At 67.3% G+C, this 21,678-nt stretch overlaps 4 protein-coding genes across 5 annotated transcripts; 2 read left to right on the top strand and 2 right to left on the bottom strand.

The window, feature by feature from the left end:
• The first annotated feature begins 467 nt into the window (after nucleotides 1-467).
• Nucleotides 468-7,082, top strand: PDE4C (phosphodiesterase 4C). Of its 2 annotated transcripts, none has more exons than XM_086477610.1 (15): nucleotides 468-628; nucleotides 2,568-2,756; nucleotides 2,838-2,874; nucleotides 2,991-3,055; nucleotides 3,185-3,234; nucleotides 3,839-3,951; nucleotides 4,108-4,201; nucleotides 4,816-4,994; nucleotides 5,079-5,177; nucleotides 5,249-5,413; nucleotides 5,505-5,604; nucleotides 5,707-5,861; nucleotides 5,974-6,096; nucleotides 6,298-6,480; nucleotides 6,564-7,082. In XM_086477610.1, the coding sequence occupies exons 1-15, from the start codon at nucleotides 468-470 to the stop codon at nucleotides 7,080-7,082; spliced, it is 2,232 nt and encodes a 743-aa protein (XP_086333736.1). The 2 variants fall into 2 exon arrangements, with proteins under 2 accessions (XP_086333736.1, XP_086333737.1); XM_086477611.1 differs by lacking the exon at nucleotides 468-628 and adding an exon at nucleotides 1,582-1,628 and having other exon boundaries at nucleotides 3,806-3,951.
• Nucleotides 7,083-10,760: 3,678 nt separating this feature from the next.
• RAB3A (RAB3A, member RAS oncogene family) lies at nucleotides 10,761-12,289 on the top strand. The gene is made up of 4 exons (XM_086477761.1): nucleotides 10,761-10,988; nucleotides 11,240-11,358; nucleotides 11,503-11,627; nucleotides 12,099-12,289. The coding sequence occupies exons 1-4, from the start codon at nucleotides 10,761-10,763 to the stop codon at nucleotides 12,287-12,289; spliced, it is 663 nt and encodes a 220-aa protein (XP_086333887.1).
• A 2,431-nt stretch (nucleotides 12,290-14,720) lies between these two features.
• Nucleotides 14,721-16,042, bottom strand: MPV17L2 (MPV17 mitochondrial inner membrane protein like 2). The gene is made up of 5 exons (XM_086477614.1): nucleotides 15,868-16,042; nucleotides 15,457-15,627; nucleotides 15,095-15,171; nucleotides 14,874-15,002; nucleotides 14,721-14,786 (listed from the first exon to the last, which is right to left on the bottom strand). The coding sequence occupies exons 1-5, from the start codon at nucleotides 16,040-16,042 to the stop codon at nucleotides 14,721-14,723; spliced, it is 618 nt and encodes a 205-aa protein (XP_086333740.1).
• Nucleotides 16,043-17,600: 1,558 nt separating this feature from the next.
• On the bottom strand, nucleotides 17,601-19,593 carry IFI30 (IFI30 lysosomal thiol reductase). Its single transcript, XM_086477618.1, has 7 exons — nucleotides 19,459-19,593; nucleotides 18,513-18,692; nucleotides 18,360-18,434; nucleotides 18,172-18,267; nucleotides 17,924-18,076; nucleotides 17,755-17,823; nucleotides 17,601-17,666 (listed from the first exon to the last, which is right to left on the bottom strand). Exons 1-7 carry the CDS (start codon nucleotides 19,591-19,593, stop codon nucleotides 17,601-17,603), a joined length of 774 nt encoding a protein of 257 aa, XP_086333744.1.
• Between the last annotated feature and the right edge of the window lie 2,085 nt (nucleotides 19,594-21,678).

The following is a 21,678-nucleotide window of genomic DNA, read 5'->3' as shown; positions in this document are numbered from 1 at the left end:
TTTGGCTCTCACAGGTCCCTCAACAGCCCCGCCACACCGCGTGTCCGGGATGCTCCAGGCTCAGTCGTGTCACTCGGTGGCACCGTGGCACGGCCACCGCTCATGTCCGGGTTGCTCGGGGCTCAGCGTGGTGTTTTGGCCGTGTGTTTTGGGCACAGCACCCCTGCCCTTTTGGGAGCAGCTGCCGCCTTGGGGACAGCAGGGTGGCCGGTGGCACAGGGCCAGCGAGGGGCCACGTGCCTGGGCAGCCGGGTGTACACCGGGGCGGTGCAGCCGGGGGGGACCCGCTCCATGTGCCGGCTGCCGGAGCCAGACAGTTGTTTAATTTCCCAGGCGCGGGCGGGGAGGGGGATGGAAAGTTTTTCCCGGGGACGCTGGAGCCGGCGCTGGGACGGCCACACGCTTCCTGCTCCGCATCGGCGGGCAGCGTGGCCTCGCCGCCGTGCCGGGGGTCCCTGAGCCCCGCCATGCTGCCCACCGTGCACCGCTCGCCGGGGGCTTCACCGGCACCGTCCCCCCGCAATTCCCCCCGCAATTCCCCCCGCAATTCCCCCGTCCTCTTCAGGAAGCTCCTGATGAACCAGAGCATCCGCCTGCAGCGGCGCTTCACCGTGGCACATCCCCTCTGGTAAGGGGGGGGGGACGCCGACGGGTCCCCGGCAAGGGGCCGCGCTCGGCCCTGGGCAGGTGGGAGGGGGCACCGGGCTGCGCTGCTGGGACGGGGTCAATGTGGACCCCCCCGATGCCGTAGCACGTCCCCAGGGCTGTTGGCCCACGGGGGACAAGCAGGGGACAGCGGGGGTCACCACGCAGCCAGGGGCCGAGCCAGGCAGCAGAGAGCCGCCGGCTGAGCACGGCTGAGCACGGACGCACTCATTGCAGCGATGGGCAGGCAGGGACCCGGTAGGTGCGATGGGTGCCTGCCCCACAGCGGGGGGGGGGGGGGGCTGTGGCAGGGGGGGAGAGGGGCTCTTCCCGGCACAGTGAAGCACCAAACCACCCACCGCAGCACAGCCGGGCACCTCTCTGCCCCCCCCCCGCCCTGCCCCCCTACAGCTTTGGAGCTACATAGGGCTTGGTTTGGGGTGCCCCTCTGCCCACCCCCCCCGGGGTGCCAGTGGGTGCCAGCCCCACCTGCGTGGGCACCGTGGGGATCAGCAGATCCCTCCTCAGCACAACAGCATCTATTTATAGCAGCCCCCAGCCCCCCCGCCATCCGGCACCGCTCGGCGGTTATTAATGCCGACAGCCCGTCACCGAAACGAGGGGGTTTAATTCGGCACCAGCCCCTTCGCGGGGGGCTTGTGTCTCCCCTGCCCGCCGCGGGGGCTCAGGGCTGTCCCTTGGGGTGGCAGCGGGGTCAGAGGTGGTGGCCCCGGGGCCTGGAACAGACGCGGGCATCACCCGCGGGGCTGTCGGAGCCACAATGCGGCTTTGTGTCCCCGGTACCATCGGGGACGCGAAGCAGAGGCAGGAAAACAAGGGGCTGCGGGATGGCGTGACGTGGTGCCTGGCCGGCGCTGCTGGGGACGGCCACGCCACAGGGACCGGGGCTGCCGGTGGCTTTGCCGGAGTGGGGAGATGCTGCCGGGCAGCCGGTGCCCGTCCCGAAGGCACTCCTGCATCGGGTAGGTGCCGAGCTCCCAGCGGCGCGATGGGGACGGGGTGGCCCCAAGTGGCACCCACGCTTTCCCGGTTCACCCAGTGCTTTGGGGTGACTTGTCCCCATCCCCACGGGGTGGTGGCAGCTGCGGGAGGGGACAGGGGTTGGGTGGCCCTCGCCGTGTTCCAGCGCGCAGCCTTTCCCATGACCCCAGGGCCAGCGGAGTGTGGGTTGGAGGGGGGGGGCGTGAGGCAGCCGTGGCCACCACAGGGACACCGCAGGGTCGCCGTCCCTGTGCCCGCATCCCCTGTGCCCCCATGGACCCGCACAGCAGTCAGGTGGCTCTGGTTGGGGTGTCCCCAGGCTGCCACCAGCGCGTCCCCAAGGGACAGGTCTTGGCTCACCCGGCGGTTTTTGTCCTTCGATGTCCCCTGGCTCTGTGCCGTGGCCAGGACACTGTCCCCCTCGTGGGACACAGCGCCCCGAGCCAGGCTGGATGGAGGCTTTGGGGCTTTCGAGGACTTGGAGCAATTGGGGACCGTGGTGTGGGGGACAGGGAGGGGACGGGACAGGCAGGACCCCTGTTCCTGGGGCCTCTGGAGCCGGGGGCTTCAGGGCAAGGGGGTCCTGTCCCGCCTGCGTGACATGGGGTCAACCCATCTTTGCTAGCTGGTGTCCCCAGTCCCAGACCCCACTGTGCTGGCGGGGTACTGAGGGGGTCCGCGTGCACTGAGTTGTGCCCGTTCTCAGCACCGGGGTAAGCAGCCGGCGGGGCCAGGCTGGGTGGTGGCCGGTGTCACCGCAGGGGCCACCGAGCCAGGGTGTGCTGGGCTGAGCGGGGTGGTGGCACGGAGAGCTTGGCAAACCTGTTGGCATCCCCTGGGCTGTGCCCCTACGCCTGTGGGCTGAGGTCCCCGTGCCACCTGCCCCTGTACCAGCCTTGTCCCCCTCTCCCCTCTCGCAGCTTTGACCTCGACAATGGCCCCCCAGGCCGGGGTGCGCTGGACCCCCAGGCCAGCCCTGGTGCGGGGCTGGTCCTGCAAGGCACCTTCCCCCACGGCCAGCGCCGCGAGTCCTTCCTCTACCGCTCCGACAGCGACTACGACCTGTCCCCAAAAGCCATGTCCCGCAACTCCTCCATCGCCAGTGACCTGTGAGTGTGTCCCCTGACCCCAAGACCCCTGGGACCCCCCTGGTCCCCTCCCTGAGCCTCACGCTCCCTTTTCTCCCGCAGGCATGGAGAAGACATGATCGTCACGCCGTTCGCCCAGGTAGGTGCCATCCCCGCGCTCTGGCGAGGAGGGGACACTGCACCCAGCTTCGGGGGGGGTGGTGTCCCAGGGCAGGGGGTCCCGCCTGGTCCCAGCCCTCTCTCTCACCCCCCCAGGTCCTGGCCAGCCTCCGCACCGTCCGGAGCAACCTGACCCACCTCCAGGACCGCGCCGGCATCAAGTGAGTTGGCCGCGGGATGGGAAGGCCGAGGGTTTCGCCTGGGTGGGGGGCTCTGACCCACGGCAACGGGGGACACACACACGCAGCACCCTGGGGGTCCCGGCTGCTCAGCCCCTTCATGTTTCGCAGGCGAGCATCGAGCAGCAGCCTGCCCTCCGGGAGCAAGGCCAGCCTCGCCGGTGAGTGCCGAGGGGGGGAAGACGGAGAGGATGCTTTTGGGGTGAGCTGGCTGTCCCTATATCCCCAGGGGTGGGTCCCGCTGGGTCCCCAACCAGTCAGGACAGAGCTGTGGCTTTGCCCTTTGGGATCCATGTCTGGTTTTCGGCAGCTCCTCCCGCCTGGCCGCCCTTCGCGCCGCGGCGGCAGTGGAAAGGCTCCCGTTGACGTCAAACCTTCCATTAATAAAACCCAGGCGGCGAGCGGGGCCCCGCGGGAGCCAGGCTGCCCCGGGGCTGGCCGTCCCCCCCCCCATGGGGACAGCATGGCACGCCGCGTGCCGGGACTGCCATGCGACGGGGACAGCGTGACGGGGCTGAGCCCCGCTACTCGGCGATGCTCGACCCCGTCCACCAGCCCCAACAAGTCCCCCGCATCCCCCTGTGCCCCCGGCTGCCCTGCTCAGGGGGTGATGTGAGCAGCCAAGCCGGTGAACCCCCGGGCTCGGTGTGGCACAGCCACCCACCGGGGCTCGGGGCACCGCAGCCGGGACCCTGCGTGTGCCCCCGTGCCGGGTCGCCGTGCCGTCGGCAGGTCCCTTGCCAAGCTGGTGGGTGCTTCCAGCAGAAGATGCCCACCAGAAGCTCTCGAGGGAGACCCTGGAGGAGCTGGACTGGTGCCTGGACCAGCTGGAGACGCTGCAGACCAGGCACTCGGTCAGCGAGATGGCTTCCAACAAGGTAAGGGTCCCCAGCACGGAGCTCCCCCCCCCCCCCCATCACCCTGGGGGGCACGGAGACCCCTGCGCTGCAGAGCACCCCCCCCCCCCCCAAGATGGGCAGCTGGGGGTCCTGCCTGCCCCCCTGCCCCGCTGAGCCCTGCCCGCGGCCCCGCAGTTCAGAAGGATGCTGAACCGGGAGCTGACGCACCTCTCGGAGACGAGCCGCTCGGGGAACCAGGTCTCCGAGTACATCTCCAGCACCTTCCTGGGTGAGGACAACCCCCCCCCCCCCCCTCCACCGGTGACACCGCCTGGTGTCACCTCTCTGCCAGCAGCAGGGTGGGCTTCGAGGCCGCAGGGACCTGGGCACGGATCCCGTGGCACCGGGTGCCCGTGGGGATGGGGCCAGGGGCTGGTCCCGTCTGCTCCTGGCAAAGGAATTAAATGGGGGGGAGCAGGGCGGGGGGCTTTGTCAGGCGTCCCCATGGGATTTGCTGCCTTGGAGGTGTCGCAGCTTTTGTCCTGGCTGGGACTGCTGGTGTATACTGGTGCTCACTGGTGCTTAGTGATGCACACCGGTGCACTGGGGCTGTTGGGGCCACCCCTGTGGCTCCGGGGGGGGGGGGGGCATCCAGAGCAGGGTGTGGGTCCCACAGCAGGCGGGTGACCCCGTGCGGGGGGGAGGGGGGGTGAGGGAAAGCGCTGGGCATCCCCCCACGCAGCCCCCCCGGTTGCCATGGTGTTGTGGTGTTATCCGTGCCAGCTGACGTCATCGGCGTGACCGGGGGGGGGGGGGGGGGGGGGGGATGCCGCCGGGGATGGGGGGGGGGGGATTGGCCTCCCACCCTGCTCACGGCCCCCCCCCCTCCCCATGCTGGCCCAGACAAGCAGCATGAGGTGGAGATCCCCTCGGCGCTGGCCAAGGACAAGGAGAAGGAGCGGAGGAAGCGTCCCATGTCCCAGATCAGCGGCGTCAGGAAGCTCACGCACGGCTCCAGCCTCGCCACCGCCGGCATCCCCCGCTTCGGGGTGCGGACGGACCAGGAGGGGCTGTTGGCCAAGGTGGGCCCCAGCGTGGGTGAACCCGGCTGGCCGTGGGGTCCCCGGTGCTGGCCCCGCATAGACCTTTGTCCCTCTGGTCCCCAGGAGCTGGAGGACACCAACAAGTGGGGGCTCAACGTGTTTAAAGTTGCCGAGTACTCGGGCAACCGCCCACTGACAGTCCTCATGTACAGCATCTTCCAGGTGAGCACCCCAAGGGGATGTCCCCGTCCCCGTGACCGAACGGGGACGAGCCACCTCCTGCCTCCCTGCAGGAGCGTGACCTGATGAAGACCTTCCACATCCCCGTCAACACCTTCATCACCTACATGCTGACGCTGGAGGACCACTACCACGCCGACGTGGCCTACCACAACAACATCCACGCCGCCGACGTGGCTCAGTCCACCCATGTCCTCCTCTCCACACCTGCGCTGGAGGTGAGTCCTGGTCACCCAAGGACACCGAGGCCACCAAGTGGGTCTGGTGAGGCCATAACACATCTGCAGTGCCTTTTTCCACCATGCCTAGGCTGTCTTCACGGACCTGGAGATCATGGCTGCCATCTTCGCCAGTGCCATCCATGATGTCGACCACCCCGGTGTCTCCAACCAGTTCCTCATCAACACCAGTGAGCTGGGGTGCAGGGATGGAGCTGGGGTGGGGGGGGGAATGGGGATGGGGGACCCCGGCATCCAGGAGCCACCCCAGGGTGACCGGCACCACCTTGCAGACTCAGAGCTGGCGCTGATGTACAACGACGCCTCGGTGCTGGAGAACCACCACCTGGCTGTGGGCTTCAAGCTTCTCCAGGAGGAGAACTGCGACATCTTCCAAAACCTGAGCAAGAAGCAGAGGCAGTCGCTCCGCAAAATGGTCATCGACATGGTACGGAGGGGTGGAGGGGGGGCTGGACCACCCCAGGGTGAGGGGTCTGGGCTGAGGGAGGGGCTTTGTGGTGGGGTCAGGCTGAGCCCTGTTCTCGGCTTGCCCTGCCCAGGTGCTGGCCACGGACATGTCCAAGCACATGAATCTGCTGGCGGATTTGAAAACCATGGTGGAGACCAAGAAGGTGACCAGTCTGGGGGTGCTGCTGCTGGACAACTACTCCGACCGGATCCAGGTGGATGCGGGGATGTGGGTGGGAAAATCTTCCTGGCATCGCAGGAGCCGGTCCTGGCTCCGGCCAGGGCTGCCAGGATGTCCTGTTTGGGTGCCACCATCCCTCTCAAGCCCAGTTGGCCATGGCCGGAGGGGGTTCCTGGCACAGGGGTGGTAGCCCTGGGGGACAAAGGACTTGGCGTGAGCGACGCCGTGTCCGCAGGTCCTGCAGAACATGGTGCACTGCGCCGACCTCAGCAACCCCACGAAGCCGCTGGAGCTGTACCGGCAATGGACCGACCGCATCATGGTGGAGTTCTTCCGCCAAGGTGACCGGGAGCGGGAGAAGGGGATGGAGATCAGCCCCATGTGTGACAAGCACACCGCCTCCGTGGAGAAGTCCCAGGTGGGGCAGCGGCGTGGGGCTGGGGTGTGGGGGGCCGCAGGGCCAGGCTGGGGGCTCAGCTCGACCTTCCCCTTCCCCCCTAGGTGGGCTTCATCGACTTCATCGCCCACCCGCTGTGGGAGACGTGGGCCGACCTGGTGCACCCCGATGCTCAGGAGATCCTGGACACGCTGGAGGACAACCGGGAGTGGTACCAGAGCATGATCCCGCGCAGCCCGTCCCCACCGCCCGAGGGACCTGGAGTGTCCCCCGCTGCCACCGACAAGTTCCAGTTCGAGCTGACGCTGGAGGAGGAGGAGGAGGGCGAGTCGGACACGGAGCTGGAGGGGGCTGAGAGCCCCTTGGATGAGGACAACAGCGGCTCCAAGACACCAGCCACGGACGACTCGGAGTTGGCCGACACGGAGCATCTCTCGCCTGACCCCGGGGACCAGGACTCACCCGTCACCCGCCCCAGGGACGTGGACAACCAGCGGGCACTGGAGGAGACGCTGCCGAAGGATGGCGGTGGCGGCGGGCGCTCGGTGCCGGGGCCCGAGGGCAGCCAGGGGCTGTGCCTGGACATGGAGGGCAACGTCACGTTCCTGCCCCTGGACACGTAGCGGCACCCGCCGGCGGGTCCCCTCGCCGCTGAGGGGGACGTGGGACTGGGCGCTGCCCCGGCAAGTGCTGGGAGCAGTGGAGGGCTGGGAGCGGAGAGCACCGGCACTGCAGGGACCAGGGCAGCCACTGGGACACGGAGGGACCCAAAACGTGTCCCCATGCGGGAGCTGGGCAGGTCCTGATGGGCATGAGGATGCTGCTCACCCTCTCCCAGCGACTGTCCCCTGCTCCCACCCACTGTCCCTGTGTACAGCTGCTGGGAAAGGTCCCTGTCCCCTTCAGACAGGCCTTGGGGACACTGTGCTCCTGCCCCATCCCAGCTCTGGGGATATCACACCCCACGGGGCTCCAGGAGGAGGTCGCCCACGGGGCCAAGCACAGCCAAAAGCATTTTGGTGTCTCTCCAGGTGGCCCCTCGCAGAACAGCAGCCCCACGGTGGGACAGCGGGGTGGGCGAAGGGTGCAGGTGGCAGCCCCCCCCCCCCCGCCCCCCCAGCACCTCAGCGTGGCCAGGCACCGGGGCACAGCATGGGCACGAGTCAGTGGTTTTATTTATTTGGGGACAGGTTCACTTTTTAAAGCCTTTTGTAGCTCACTTTTTAATACAAGCCTCACCTAGGTGCACTCACACGCGTTCCTGTAGCAGAAAGACCACGTTTCTGCTCCGTGATCAGCACTTGAAATGCTGCATTTGTACTTTGCACTGCGGCCCCAGCGGGCACTGTGACCCCCCCCAGGGCAGCCCCCGGGGTCCTTTCATTTTCTTCCTTCACCTCAGAGATTAAACACGGTTTGTTCTCCCCGAAACATGAGCCTCGTAAGCGCCTCTTTCCCGCGCGGCTGCCACGCGAGCTGTGGTGGCGCTGGCTGAGCCACTGTCCCCAGGGACCGGCGCGGCTGGTGGCCCCACGTCTCCCGCCGGGCGCTGGGCAAGGGCGCTGCTCCTTGTTTGAACAAAAGCGAGCTCCTCCCTGGAAACGTCGCTCCATCGCTGGCAAACACGACCGGCGAAGGTAAATATTTAATCGCCGGCTTGGCGCGGCGCAGAGCCCGCTCCCCGGCTCTTCCGCATCGCTCCCCACGGTGATTTATAGCCGCAAACACGGCCCCACCCGTGGCACTGCCTTGGCACGCGGGGCCCCACCAGCTCTCACCCACTTCACGCCCCGATCGGCAGTGGGGCCGCAGGAGCCGGACGCTCCTTTCCCAGCCCAGCCCAGCCCGGTTTCCAGGGCTTGGCCGGGAGGGCTGGGTGCCGCACGGGCTGGCGGGTGGCCCTGTGCCACCCCTGCCCCACGGGTGGGTGCTTGGCGTCCCCTGGTCTCTCCCAAGGGAGAGGGGCTGTGCGCCGGGAGGTTGATAGGGACCGGACGAGGCTCCCAGAGCTCCCTGTATGGCCTCGTGCCACACGCAGCTGTAGCCCCAGTCTCTCCGCCGGGCTGGGAGCGGGGCAGGAGGGGGTTGCAAAAGCCTTTTTCACCCCTTGCATGGCTGAGAGGCTGCAGCATCGATGCACCAAGGGGGACGGTGGCGTTCACGCCCCAAGGAGGTGGGGGGGCAGCACCCGTGGCGGCTGAATCCATCGCTGCATCCCGGTTGTGCCATGAGGGGCTGCCTGGGCCGTGCCCCTACCATGGGGGCTGCCGCCGGGCAGCCCCCAGTGCTCACCCAAAAAGCCAGGGGTGTCCGGCTCCCCCTTCCCACGGGTTATGGCATCCTCGGTGAGTCCCCGCGGTGCCGAGGAGCTGCACCAGGACATCGGCCCTCGGGTCCCCAACGCGCTGCCGCAGGGCAGGGCCGGCCTAGGAGGCTCCCCGGGGCCTGCGGGGCTGCGGGGCAGGGCAGAGGCAGGCCCGGGCGAGGGCAGGGCCCGGCGGGCAAGGGAGAGCCTCTGCCCCGGGGCCTGCGCAGCCCTCGGCCGGGCCCCCGCCACCCTCCCGCGGGGCCGCCATATGCTGCCTCCCCCTAATCCCCGCCGACTGCCTCAGGGCAAGGGAGGACGCAGGGGCCTGGGCAGGACATGGCGGCCCCGCTGCACATCCCCCCCTGGGCCGGGCGCTGGGAGCACCGGGCCTCGCCTCAGGGCCAGGTGCTCCTGTCAGGGGATAGGGTCAGGCTGCCTGTAGGCCTGAAGGGGGGCGGCGGGCCGCGTGTCGCGATAGGGGGTCATGTCGAGACAGGGGAGGCTGTGAGGGCTCCCTCCCCCGGCTGAGCGGAGATGGCTCGGCCTCCCCCTCAGCGGGAATGGTCCGCCCCGCGCCCCCCGCCCGGGGAGGGGATGGTTCAGCCCCCGGCCGCCGGGACGCCATCGGACCGCACCACTGCGCGCTGCGAGGGGAGGGCGGCGCCCACCACCGAAACAGGAGGGGTGTGGGGGGATGACACCACCCCGCCTTCCCCCCCCCCGGCGCGGCGTGGCACCCACCGGCTGTCCATCACAGAGCGCTGCCGGCCAATCAGCGCTTCCCCCGGGGGCCCGTCCGCTGACGTCAAGTTCATTTACATACATCGCCACGCCCACCACACAACCCCCACCACCCCCCCACCACCCCCCCCGCGGCGACGTCATCCGGGCTCTGCAACCGGCGCGCGCCGCTGCTGCAGTTGCTGCAGGAGGAGGAGGCGGCGGCGCGAGCGCGGGCTGGAGGTGAGCGCGCGCTCCCGCCCCCCCCCCCCCCCCCCCCCCCCCGCCTCCGCGCCCCCCGGGCACCCACCGGCACCGGCACCGGGGGCGGCGGCTGCACCGCGCCGGGGCGGGGAGGGGCGGGGGGCTCTGCCCGGGGAGGGGGTACCCGCCAGCTGGCGGGGATGGCGGCTGCAGCGAGGGGGGGGGCGATGATGATGATGCAGGGGTGGGGGGGAGGGGGGGTGGTGGTGGTTTCTCGGTGTACCGGGATGCAGCGGGGACCGGCCGGGTGCAGCGGGTTCGGGCCTGCGGGGAGGGGCTGGGGCTGAGCCCCCGCCTTGCAGCACCCTGCACCTCCTCCTTGCAGCACCCTGCAGCACCCTGCATCCCCCCGCCCCCAGCACCCTGCTCACCGCCCCCCCCCCCCCCCCCCCGCAGCACCCTGCACCCCCAGCATCCCGCGCCCCCGCAGCGCCCACCGCCCGCCATCCCCGCGCCCCACCCTGCAGCACCCCGCACCGCCCCGCAGCCCCCCCGGCGAGCACCCACCTCCCTGCACCCCCTGCCCGCCATCACCCCCCCACCCAGCGCCGAGCACGCACCCCGAAGCGAGCACGGCGGGTGGGGGCACCGCTGCAGGTGCCATTTTGCGGGGGGGGGGGGGGAGATGCAGGAGAGGCTGCAGCGCCTTGGCTGCCAGCTGCACCCCTGCCACAGGGTCGTGGCTCCCCCCCACCCTGTGCTGCCAAACACCGGGGTCGACGCACCCCGCTTTTGCTGCGGGCGCCTTCTTGGGGGTCCCTGCGCTGGGGGTGGCGGGGGGTGGCAGGTGATGGCCTGGCAGAGCCCTTCGGGGCCGAGTGACCCCGCTGGCGGCAGCACGCCTCGCCCTCGGTGATGCTCGCCCATCCCAAACCAAAATACGCCTTCACCGCGCCACCACCGGTGGGAAAACGGCTCTGGACCGCGGCACCGGGGGCCTGGCGGCGTCGCGTGAGTTTGCAACCACCGCCCCGGCCGTCCCCGGCGCGGCCTCTCCTCTGCCTTGCAGATGGCGTCCGCTACCGACTCCCGCTATGGGCAGAAGGAATCCTCGGACCAGAACTTCGATTACATGTTCAAGATCCTGATCATCGGCAATAGCAGCGTGGGGAAAACCTCCTTCCTCTTCCGGTACGCCGACGACTCCTTCACGCCCGCCTTCGTCAGCACCGTCGGCATCGACTTCAAGGTCAAGACCATCTATCGGAACGACAAGCGCATCAAGCTGCAGATCTGGGTGAGACCCCCCGGGGGGGTGTCCATCTTGGTCCCCCACGCCGGCACGGGGGTGCGTGGCGTGGCGTGGTGGGGGGCGGCGTGTTGCTCCGCTGTTTGCCGGGGCTGGAAGTGCCGGTGGGTGATGCCGGGAGTGATGCTGGGAGGGAGGGATGCGTCCCTGGGGACGTCGCTCTCACCCCAAGAGGTGGCCGGTGTCCCCAGGGGTGACATGCTGCTTCCCCCCCCCCTCCCCGCCACCCCCCCCCCCAGGACACGGCCGGGCAGGAGCGGTACCGCACCATCACCACCGCCTACTACCGCGGCGCCATGGGCTTCATCCTGATGTACGACATCACCAACGAGGAGTCCTTCAACGCCGTGCAGGACTGGTGAGCACCCGGGTGGGGCTCTGGGGACCCCCCCACCCCTCCTTTCACCGCCATCCCCCGCCCCGCTGCCATGCTCTGCACCACACCCCCACCCCCCCCCCCGCCCTCCACCGCATGATTTCCCCTCTTCGCCTTCTCCCGAAGGTCCACCCAGATCAAGACCTACTCCTGGGACAACGCCCAGGTCCTGCTGGTGGGGAACAAGTGTGACATGGAGGACGAGCGCGTCGTCTCCTCGGAGAAGGGCCGCCAGCTCGCCGAGCACCTGGGTGAGTCGTTGAGGGGGAGTGTGGTGTGGGTGGTGGCCACCTCAGCGCAGCCATCTTCCCGCAAATAATTTAATTAGGGGCTTCATTCCCTCGCTGGAGTCCTTCTGCTTCAATAGCAGCGGTGACTTGTCACCTAAGGGAAAAAAAAACAAAAAAAAATGTGTAATTAAGCCGCGAGCTCCGGGGCGTGATGGTGGTTTCTATTACAGCACCATAAACCCGCTGCCGAGAGGTGCTGGGTGGGGAAAACGGGGTGTCCCCCGGGTGGGCAGGTTGCAGCCGGGGGGGGGGGGGGGGCGTCCAGCACCCACAGCCCTTCAATATTTAACGAGGGGAGGAGGAGGAGGAGGAGCGGGGCGAGGGTTCTATATTGGGCAGCTGGATGCAGGGCGGCAGCGGGGGGGGGGGGGGGGGTTTGCAGCCCTGACGTGTCGCGTGTCGTCGTCCCCCCCCCCGCTGCCCGCCCCCCAGGTTTCGAGTTTTTTGAGGCCAGCGCCAAGGACAACATCAACGTCAAGCAGACCTTCGAGCGGCTGGTGGACATCATCTGCGAGAAGATGTCGGAGTCGCTGGACACGGCCGACCCGGCGGTCACCGGCGCCAAGCAGGGCCCGCAGCTCACGGACCAGCAGGCCCCCCCGCACCAGGACTGTGCCTGCTAGGGCCAGCCCCCCACCCCCTCCCCCCCAAAAATCGGTCAGTGCACCCCCCCCATCCCCCCCCCCGCTCCGCCTCCGCCCCCATCCCCTCTTCTTGGGATCCCGCGGGGGTTTTTGCTGCTGTTACCTCCGAAAGGGCTGCAGCCCCTCTAGGAGCGCCCCCCCCCGCCCCATTCAATTAGGCTGTGCCCCCCACCCCCCCTTAATTTATTTTTAAGCCTGGGCTGGTAGAAAACTCCCCCCGTTCTGCTTTTAATCGCTCCACGAGCCCCGCTCTCCGAGAAATCTTCATTTTCTCTGCTCGCCCCCACCGGCTCCCATCGCCCCCCCGCCCCGGTCCCGTCCCTCCCCAGGGAGCACGGACGGGCCCCCTGCCCAGGACGGGGGGCTGCGATGGGACCCCAAAAAACCTCCCATCCCGGCTGGGACTCCCCGTGTCCCCCCCCTCCCCAGCCTGGCAGCGGTCCCGCCTGCCCAAAGAGCTCCTGGGGGCTCTTTGTGCCCGGCTCTCCCCCACCCCCTCCCCGAGATGGATGGATATTTCCTAACTCTTGTTTATTTGTATAAATAGATGCTAATTTATGCTCCCGCCGTCTTCCTCCTTGTACATAAGAAAAAACTCCTTGTAAATAGGCGTAGGAAGTGACGCTGTGCGCGTGACCTGCTGTGCTGTGACCGTGTTGGTGCATTTATTATTATTATTATTATTATTATTATTTTTTCTCTCAGTGTGGTAACCTTGCTTGTGAATATCATGATCTTTTAAAAAAAATATATTATTTAAAGGTTTAAAACAACAACAACAACAAAAAAACCCACACGAGCGAGGCCAGCCAAGCCGCCTGTAGCAAATTAGCCCCGGTTTGGGGACGGGGAACCTTTGCAGAGCCCCCGGTTTTGGCTCGTGGGGGGCGAGTGGGGCTCGGAGGAGCAGTTGCTAATTTGCTCCAGGGCGTTCGGCTCCTCGTGTGTTCCTGTAGTACCGTGCTTCTGTGGAGACTGTGAATAAGTGGATATTCCTGTAGCAACGACGGACCCGGAGGTCTCGCTGCCCTCTATTTATTTTTCTTGGAGCGCTGTGTCTTTATTTTACAGATTTTTTTTCTCCCTTCCCTGACCGTGATCCCATCTTCCTCCCCTTCCCCTTCCCTCTTTTTTTGTGAAGTTTACTTATGGAAGAGTTACACTGTACTGTACAAATGTCAAAAGTGTCAAAAAAAAAAAAGAAAAAAGAAAAAAAAAAAAAAAAAAAAGAGTACAATTTCCTAAAAATCACTGTATTAAAGAAATGTTGTGAAGAAATAAATCAATGCTGATCACCGGTTCCTCGGGGTCATTGCAGGCAGAGGTGGGGCGGCGGGACGGTCGCGCCGCTCGGCGTCGATAACCTCGGCCCCGCGCTGCCGGAGAGGAGCAAAAACCCATCTGGTTTCTCCATTTGGCGTTCACCAAAGGGCTCCCGGCGCGGCTGAGCAGCTTGGCGGGGGGGTGGGCGGGATGGCGTGGCCCCCGCTGGGGGTGTGTGGCAGGAGGGACGAGGGCAGAGCTGGAGAGAAGGCACAGCTTTCAGCTTCAGGAGACCAAAAAAAAAACAAAGGCAAGTTTTCATCCCTGCTGGAAAGAAAGAAGTTTCCAGGTGCTGAAGTGAGTGTCCAGCTTGGCCGGGAAGCTGCGGGGGGGGTGGGATGAGGGGAGGTGCCACCCAAACCCTGGGGTTTTTTGGCCTTAAAAACCCCCAACCGCCTCCCTGTCGCCTCTGCTGCCGGCACCGCTATTTTTATGAAAAAAAAAGGGGCGGCTGCAGCCCAGCCCACGCCAGGGAGGTGGGGGCAAGGGGGAGAGAGAAGGAGCCGAGGCAGGGGGTGCAGGGGGGGCGGGGGTGCGGTGTGGAGTGCCTTCTCCCTTCCTCTGGAAGCCCAAAAGCAGCAGGGAAAGGGCTGAGGAGCGGCGCTGAGCGCCGGGGAGGGCGCAGCATCCCTCTGCCGAGCGGCCCGAGCGGGAGCACGGCAGGGACCCGGGGGGGCTGGCTCCGCGGGAGAGCAGAGGAGGGGAGCCAGGGGCCAGCCTTGCCCTGGAGAAGGGAAGACAAAAGGAACCCCAAAACGCTGGCTGCCGCAGAGGGGGGAGCGCTGGGGACCTTCCCCGGGGCGCCGGAGGCGAAGCGTGGCTGCGGCAGCTCCTCCCGGCCCCGGCGCTGCCGGCTCTGTGGAAGAAGATAAAAATTAATTCACTTCATGGGTCAAAATACCCAAAACATTGCAATCTGCGGATGAGATAATCAGCGAGATCCAGCCAGGCTGGAGACGGTGGCTGCGGTGGGCTCCGGCCACCGCGTCCGTCGGACGGAAGGCGCCACGGCCGCCACGACGCCCCGAAAACCGCTCGCCGCGGGCGGGAGCCGCCGAAAGCATCGCCGGGAGCCGCCGCCGCCTCTTCACAGCCCGGCGCCGCGCCGGTTCTCCCGCGGCGAGTCACGCTCGGCGCTCGGGGGGTTGCCGGGCTGGAAGGATAAAGAGAACCACGGCGCGGTCGGCGTGATGGCGGCCGGCGAGGCGCGGCCGCGTGGCACCGCAGTGCCGGCGCTCACCCTGTGCTTGAGGTAGGAGAGGTAGGTGTCCCAGCCCAGCGTGACGACGTTGACATAAACCACCCGGTACTTGGGCGGGACGAAGAGGAAATTCAGGAGCTGAGCCGCCGGCCAGACGCACCAGTCAGCCTGTCGGGAGCGAAGAGCAGCCGGGGGCTCCCCGCCGGACCCCAGGCCATGCCGGGGGGCGGGCGGGAGAGCTCGGAGAAGGTTGTATTTACCTTGTAAAACTCCCAAAATTTCTCCTTCAGCTCCTGCCAGCTCTCCTCGAGCGACTGGCCCTCCAGCGTGCCCATGCCTGCGGGGACAGATGGACGTCAGCGGCGACGGGAGCGCTCAGAAGGCTCCACGCTGGGATGGGAATGACCCTCTCTGCCGTGTGGGACACTAAAAAAACCGCCCCCCAAAATACCCCCCCCCCACCGTGGGAGGGAAGGGCAGCGGCGGCACCAGCCAGAGGGAGGGAGCTCCAGGAAACCCCCGCCACGGCGGGGGGTGGGGGGGGTGACAGGCGTCCCGGGCAGCGCGGGCCACGCTCGGGGGATGCGGCGACGTGGGCGCGAGGCGAGCGCCGGCCACGCACCGAGGAAGTACCAGGCGCCCAGGACGGGCGACGCCACGAGCTGGTCGATCAGGACTTTCTTCAGGACGGTTCTGAGCCCCCGTACGCCCCGTGCCGGGAAGGCAGCGTCCAGCCAGAGGTACCAGTAGTGCATCAGCGGGCCCATGCTGCAGCCGACGGCGAACATGCGCCCTGCAACGCAACACCGCTCCGGTGCATTATTGATGGGACAACCCCCCCCCCACCACCCCCAGGGCCGCCCCAAAAGCAGATCCAGCTCTCGGGGGAGGCACAAAGGGAGCCGTGCCGGGGAGCTGGACCCGAATTCCACCCGAGCAGGAGTTACCCAAGGTGTGGGGTTGCCCTGCGCCCCCTCGCCGGGTCTGTGGGTCACCCCCGCCCCCTCCAGCTCCCCCTCCTGCGGGGTGTCACCTGTGCGGGCCACTTGGGGCTGGGTGTCCGGGTGGTGGCGGCGGTGCCAGGCCTGCTGCAGGGTGTCGCCGGCGGCCAGCAGCGCGCCGCAGCTCGCCGTGTTGGTCAGGAGCAGGAGGCGGCCGGTGAAGAGCGGCTGCCAGCACCGCAGCAGCCGCCGGCCGCGCGCCAGCATCCTGCGGGCAGACCCCGGCGCCCCCCTGCCGCGGGGGTCAGCACGGATTGGGGGGGGGTGGGGGGTGGGGGGGGTGTGTGTCCCCCCAGTTCCCCTTGAGCTCACACCCCACCCCGCCCCGTCACGCCGTGTCCACCAGTCACCCAGGCTGCGCCTCCCAGTTCTTCCAGTTAGCATGGCTGTGCCCCCCAGTTCCCTGTGTGCTCCAGTTACCCATGCTGTACCCCCCCCAGTTCCCCCTGTGCCTCCCAGTTATCCATGCTGTGCCACCCAGTTCCCCCAGTTAGCACTGTTCTACCGCCCAGTTCCCCCTGTTCCCCCCAGTCATCCATGCTGCGCCCCTCAGTTCCCTGTGTTGTGCTGCCCAGTTCCCCCCAGTTATCCACGCTGTGCCACCCAGTTAGCACTGCTGTACCCCCCCCAGTTCCCCCTGTGCCTCCCAGTTATCCATGCTGTGCCACCCAGTTCCCTCAGTTAGCACTGTTCTACCCCCCAGTTCCCCCTGTTCCCCCCAGTCATCCATGCTGCGCCCCTCAGTTCCCCATGTTGTGCCGCCCAGTTCCCCCCAGTTATCCATGCTGTGCCCCCCAGTTAGCACTCCTGTACCCCCCCAGTTCCCCCTGTGCCTCCCAGTTATCCATGCTGTGCCCCTCAGTTATCCATGTTGTGCCCCCAGTTCCCCGTGCCCCCCAGTTATCCATGTTGTGCCCCCCAGTTCCCCCAGTTACCACTGCTGTACCCTCCCATGTCCCCCTGTACCCCCCATGTCCCCCTGTACTCCCCAGTTCTCCCTGTGCCTTCCAGTTATCCATGCTGTGCCACCCAGTTGCCCCAGTTATCCATGTTGTGCCCCCCTGTTCCCCCAGTTCCCCGAGTTATCCATGTTGTGCTCCCCAGTTCCCCCTGTTCCCCCCAGTTATCCATGCTGTGCTCCCCAGTTCCCCCAGTTAACACTGCTGTACCCCCCAGTTCCCCCTGTGCCCCTCAGTTCCCCTTACCCCCCCGTTACCCTGGCTGCACCCCCCAGTTATCCCTGCTGGACACCCCCCACTCACTCCAGTTACTCCCCAGCCCACCCCCATTTATTCCCCTGGGCCCCCCAGTTCCCTCTCCCGTGCCCCCAGTCCTCCCAGTTCCCCCTCCTGGACACCCCCCCGGCACCCTGGGCCCCCCCAGTTCCCTCCATGGACCCACCCAGACCCCCCCCCCCGCCCCCCATTCCCCCCCCCCCTCCGCTCACCGCCTCGCGCTTCCGCCACCGGCACGCGGAAAGGGCGGTGCGCCCCGTGACGGACGCCTTCCGCTTCCGGTGTCCGCCATGACACCTACCGAGGCACTGGAGGGCGCCATGACACCTACCGCGGCACAGGCGGCCGCCATGACACCTACCGAGGCAGCAGCGGGACCGGTGGGCCCAGCTCTCCCTCTGCCCCGCACCGCGGCGGGACACAGGCCGCCCCCTCCCCGCTCCCCCAAACACACGACTCCGGAGCCTCTCGTTTTTCCACTAAACCCATCCTTTTTATTCGCCGCTCGCTCGGTGCTCCCGCGCTGTCCCTCAGCGCCTGCAGTGGGCCAGGGCCTTCGGGGCCCCCGAGCCCCCGCAGGCTTCGGGCTTCTCCCCCTGCCAGAGAGCGGCTTGTAGAGCCCCGGTGGGGATGGGGGACGTGTCCCCCAGTCCCCCCGGCCTCCCCCTGGCCCCCCCATCCCACCTGATAGAGGCGGCAGATCAACCCCAGCAGCGAGGCCTCGGCCTGCATCTGCAGCTCGTCCGTGTGCTTCTGCATGGCGGGGGAGAGGGGGCTGGTCAGGGCGGGTGTCCCCACGGTGCCCCGGCCCTGCCCAGCACCCCAGTTCTGACCCCCCCCCTCCCCGCCGTACCCCATTGATGACGATCCAGGGCACGTATTTGTGCGGGGGGTCGAGCGCCTCCGTCAGCTGGGCGTTGCGGTGCATCAGGGCGGCCCCCGTGTCCCCCTGCACGCAGGCGGCGATGCGGCGCCCGTCCAGCTGCGGGGCGTAGACCTGCAGGCACTGCCGGGAGAGGGGACACACACACACACACAGAGAGGGAAGTCAGGGGGGGACGAGGACATCCCTGTGTTGGGGTACGGGGGACGGGGACATACGGCCTCCAGGTTCTTGGTGACGGAGCTGCCCGACTCCAGGCAGAAGATGACGGGGAAGTAAGTGCTGAAGTTCTTGGCCTCGTGCATCAGGCAGGTCTATGGGGACAGAGCGGGTGGTGAGGGGTCACCAGACCCTCCCCCACCATGCTGGCACTATGGGGACAGGGAGTAGGGATGGCCACCGTCACCTCGATCATGTTGCCCAAACACTCCTCCGGGCCGTGCTGGCACTGGAACTGCCACTTCCCGCTGACGTTCCTCTCCTGCAGGACCAACCAGTCTGAGCGGGGCCGGTGGCGCCGGGGCGAGCGCCCACGGCACCGGCTTGGGTTGGCTCCTACCTCAGCGTTGCCGTAGGGCACCAGGGTGATGCTCAGCGCCTCGGCGGGCAGCAGCAGCCAGGCGGTGAAGAGCTCCTGGACCAGAAACCCCCGGCACGCCGGGCACAGGCTCTCGTAGAAGAGGGTCACCTCCACGGGGGCGGCCGCCAGACGCGAGAGGTTGGCGCAGCGGCTCTCTGCCTGCGTGGGGGAAGGTTTCGGGGTACGTGGTGGTGGGGTACGCTTGCAGCCCGCCCCGTCCCTATTTGCAGGGGACGGGGCAAAGCTCCTGGGATGTGGGGCAGGAGTGGGACGAGGGTGTGCAGGGCCAGGAGGGAAGTGAGAGCGGCCATGGGCCCCCTGCAGCTGCAGGATCCCATCCGCTGTGGGCAGGCAGCGCTGGGGCTTTCCACGGGAACTTCCCCAAAATTTTGGGGGGGAAAACATATCTGGTGGTGCTGGGATGAGCCTGGGTGGGGGCACGGCCCAGCGCCCACTGCAGGGTGGTGGCTGCAGCCCCGCGGAGCTCGCAGGTTGCTGCCGGACCTGCCATCGTGGCGGTGTCACCATCCAGGGACGTTCAGGGCAGAATAAGCTGAAAAGCTGGTTTATGCCGCAAAAGCAGAAGTGCCAGCGGTGCCCGGGGAAGGGTCGGGGTCCAGCGGCAGCACGGCGCTTCCCCGGGTGTCCCTGCGAGCGCCGTGGTGCCGGCGTGGCGCGGGGGCTCTGAGCATCCCCGCGGCGTGCCGGCCTCTGCCACAGGGATGCTCAGAGCAGGCACTTGCTCCAGGTACCGTGGCCGGGCGATGCCATCCCCGCTCCCCATCCCCGCTCGCCAGGCCGGCACCCAGCCCTGCACGTGCCGTGTCGGTGGGACGTTGTCCCCGCACGCCGGGTGGCCCTGCCCTTCGGGGGCTGCCAGCGCGGGTGGGCAGCCGGGGGCAGCCCTGGGACCGGTGGCTCTGACCTGGCAGGCGACGGCGATCTCCGGCGAGCTGCACCAGAGGTGGGCCGGGTAGTCGCAGCTTGGGAAGGCCACCCCAAGCCCCGGGGCCAGCAGGGCCACCAGCGCCAGGGGAGCCAGCAGCGCCGCGGGGGCCATGGGGACGGTGGGGTGGTGTGGAGGCGAGCCCGGCCCCGCGAGGACTTTTAAAGCCCGTCTGCGCCCGCCTCCGCGCGCCCTTCCTGCCCGGCTCAACCGGCCTCCTCCGGTGACGCCGACGCTGCTGACTCACGCAGGGCCGCCTCGCTCCGGCCACCCAGTCCCCATGGTCCTGCAGACCCAAATCGGGGCTTTGGGGTCACGGTCCTTCGCCCCAGCCCCGCCGGCGGCTGCCGCTTCCCCGCAAGTTGTGACAGGTCTGGGACAGAAACCCAACCCCGAGCGGCCCACGCTTGGCGTCTCCCAAACAGGCAGGGGGGTGGCTCCTTGCCAGAGCCCCACCACGCTCTGCCGAGCCCCCAGGGAGCCCCCCGGGGCTGGGTGCAGGGGCTGAAGCCCCCCCCAGGCTGACAGCTCTGGGTGTGGGCAGGGGGTGCTGCCCAAATCAGCCCCTGGGCTCGCTTCTGGGGCAGAGCGTGGAGGAACTTCCCCCGCCGTTTATAGCCGCTGTTTCCATCCGCTTCTCGCCCCGTTGGGCTCTGCTGCCGCCTCCTCGCTCGCCTGCCCGCTGAGCCCGGGGCTGGCCGCCCGCAAGACCCCAGGGAGCGAAGTCCTGGCACAGCCCAGGCGATGGGTCACATCCTGCACCCACCCCAGGAGCTGGGGCACAGCCCCAACGCCCTCCTGCATCCGCTTCCCCGGCGTAACACCCCTCCCACAGACATCCCCACAACCAGTTCATTAATTCTGTTTATTTCTTTCTCTTTTTTTTTTCTTTTTTTTGGGTGTTTTTTTGGTGGGGTTTTTTTGAAGTACCGTACAAAAATTCTCTTACAGTAACAAATACTGGGTTTACATTAGTAAACATCAACAGAAAGAGCATAGAGAACTACTGCTGGTAACGAACAGCTGAAGTGGCAAGTTATTTATTATTGCATATACCTAGGAACTAACATCTCAGGAGCGCTCACGCAGCCGCCCCATCCTCTCCGAGCACAAAGAGAGCACGAGAGCCCTCGGGGGAGTTTACACGGGGGAGCGTGGAGCATCCCAAGCCGGGACACGGAGGGATAAGACCCGAGCTGTGCCCCGGGGGGGGGGGGGGGGGGGGGGGGGGAAGCAGGAACGGCCACGTTGCACCCACGGGAGGCGGGTGCGGGGCTTTGGTTGAGGGACACGGGGCGGCACAAGCAGCAAAGCACAGCCCAGGGCCTCGAAACACATCGCTACCGGGTTGCTCCGGCGGCGCGAACAGCACAAGCGAAAGCATCAAAGGACACATCACAACTAGCTTATTCTGGGGGAGCTGCGCCGCAGGCAGGGAGCTCAGGGCTGGGACTTCCACCCCAGGGAAGAAACGAGGGGAAAAAGCTGCGTTTTAGGGAGCCAAGTCAAGCACCGCCAGGGAAAGGCAGCCTCGGGGAAGGACCTTTTCCTCCTCGTTGTACATAGGACTTGTGAGCAGAGCCCTGGCGGGGATGGGCCACGGTGCTGGGTACCGGTGGGCAGCAACGGGAGTGCTGGAAGGTGTGGAGGGGGGACGGGGACCCGCTGAGCTGCCCAAGCTCCTGGGGAGGAAGAGGCTCCGCCTGGGCGGCAGGAAAGGCAGCACGGGGAGAACAGCAGAAATGAAGCCAAAAGGATTAAAAAACCCCAACGCATCAAGCTGGAATATCCCTGGCCAGCAGAGCCGGGGGCAGGGGGGGAGCACCAAGCGAAGAGTCGACAGGCGACGACTTGAAGCTGAGACTCTCCCAGAGGCTCCGCAGGTCCTGGCATGAGCCGGGAGCAAACCAGCCCCGAGCTCACGTTGCTGGGGTGGTGGGGGGGACATGGAGCCCGTGGGGTGAGCGGCTGGAGGATCCCACCCGCCTGCGGCCTGCCCTGTGGCGCACGGACGTGCTGGAAGCGCAGGGACGAGTGCGGGACCAGCAAAGAGTCCCCAAGCTCTGAAAATGTGCCACCGTGACCGGTGTGGGAGCCTGGCAGAAAGCTTTGGGGTGTTGGTGTGTGTCCCCCCCCCCAGCCACCCCACAGAACTACAGGGGGTCTCTGCAGAGAGGGCTATGAGCACCGGGGCCTCCC

Source organism: Leptosomus discolor, chromosome 24 (genome assembly GCF_034619465.1).
Source record: "Leptosomus discolor isolate bLepDis1 chromosome 24, bLepDis1.hap2, whole genome shotgun sequence".
NCBI classification, from domain to species: Eukaryota; Metazoa; Chordata; class Aves; order Leptosomiformes; family Leptosomidae; genus Leptosomus; species Leptosomus discolor.
The sequence above is the reverse complement of the archived record's forward strand: the minus strand, read 5'-3'. Positions and strand labels throughout refer to the sequence as shown.

What these genes read in the sequence shown, in the direction of transcription:
- PDE4C (XM_086477610.1), top strand. Translation starts at nt 468, where the DNA reads ATGCTGCCCACCGTGCACCGCTCGCCGGGGGCTTCACCGGCACCGTCC. An exon ending in AGGAGGGGCTGTTGGCCAAG is followed by an intron (nt 4,995 to 5,078) that starts GTGGGCCCCAGC and finishes TCTGGTCCCCAG; the next exon opens with GAGCTGGAGGACACCAACAA. An exon ending in TCTCCACACCTGCGCTGGAG is followed by an intron (nt 5,414 to 5,504) that starts GTGAGTCCTGGT and finishes CACCATGCCTAG; the next exon opens with GCTGTCTTCACGGACCTGGA.
- RAB3A (XM_086477761.1), top strand. Translation starts at nt 10,761, where the DNA reads ATGGCGTCCGCTACCGACTCCCGCTATGGGCAGAAGGAATCCTCGGAC. An exon ending in GCATCAAGCTGCAGATCTGG is followed by an intron (nt 10,989 to 11,239) that starts GTGAGACCCCCC and finishes CCCCCCCCCCAG; the next exon opens with GACACGGCCGGGCAGGAGCG. An exon ending in TTCAACGCCGTGCAGGACTG is followed by an intron (nt 11,359 to 11,502) that starts GTGAGCACCCGG and finishes CTTCTCCCGAAG; the next exon opens with GTCCACCCAGATCAAGACCT.
- MPV17L2 (XM_086477614.1), bottom strand. Translation starts at nt 16,042, where the DNA reads ATGCTGGCGCGCGGCCGGCGGCTGCTGCGGTGCTGGCAGCCGCTCTTC. An exon ending in GGGCGCCTGGTACTTCCTCG is followed by an intron (nt 15,172 to 15,456) that starts GTGCGTGGCCGG and finishes CTGTCCCCGCAG; the next exon opens with GCATGGGCACGCTGGAGGGC. An exon ending in TCTCCTACCTCAAGCACAGG is followed by an intron (nt 14,787 to 14,873) that starts GTGAGCGCCGGC and finishes TTATCCTTCCAG; the next exon opens with CCCGGCAACCCCCCGAGCGC.
- IFI30 (XM_086477618.1), bottom strand. Translation starts at nt 19,593, where the DNA reads ATGGCCCCCGCGGCGCTGCTGGCTCCCCTGGCGCTGGTGGCCCTGCTG. An exon ending in TGCCCTACGGCAACGCTGAG is followed by an intron (nt 18,435 to 18,512) that starts GTAGGAGCCAAC and finishes TTGGTCCTGCAG; the next exon opens with GAGAGGAACGTCAGCGGGAA. An exon ending in GTTTGGGCAACATGATCGAG is followed by an intron (nt 18,268 to 18,359) that starts GTGACGGTGGCC and finishes CTGTCCCCATAG; the next exon opens with ACCTGCCTGATGCACGAGGC.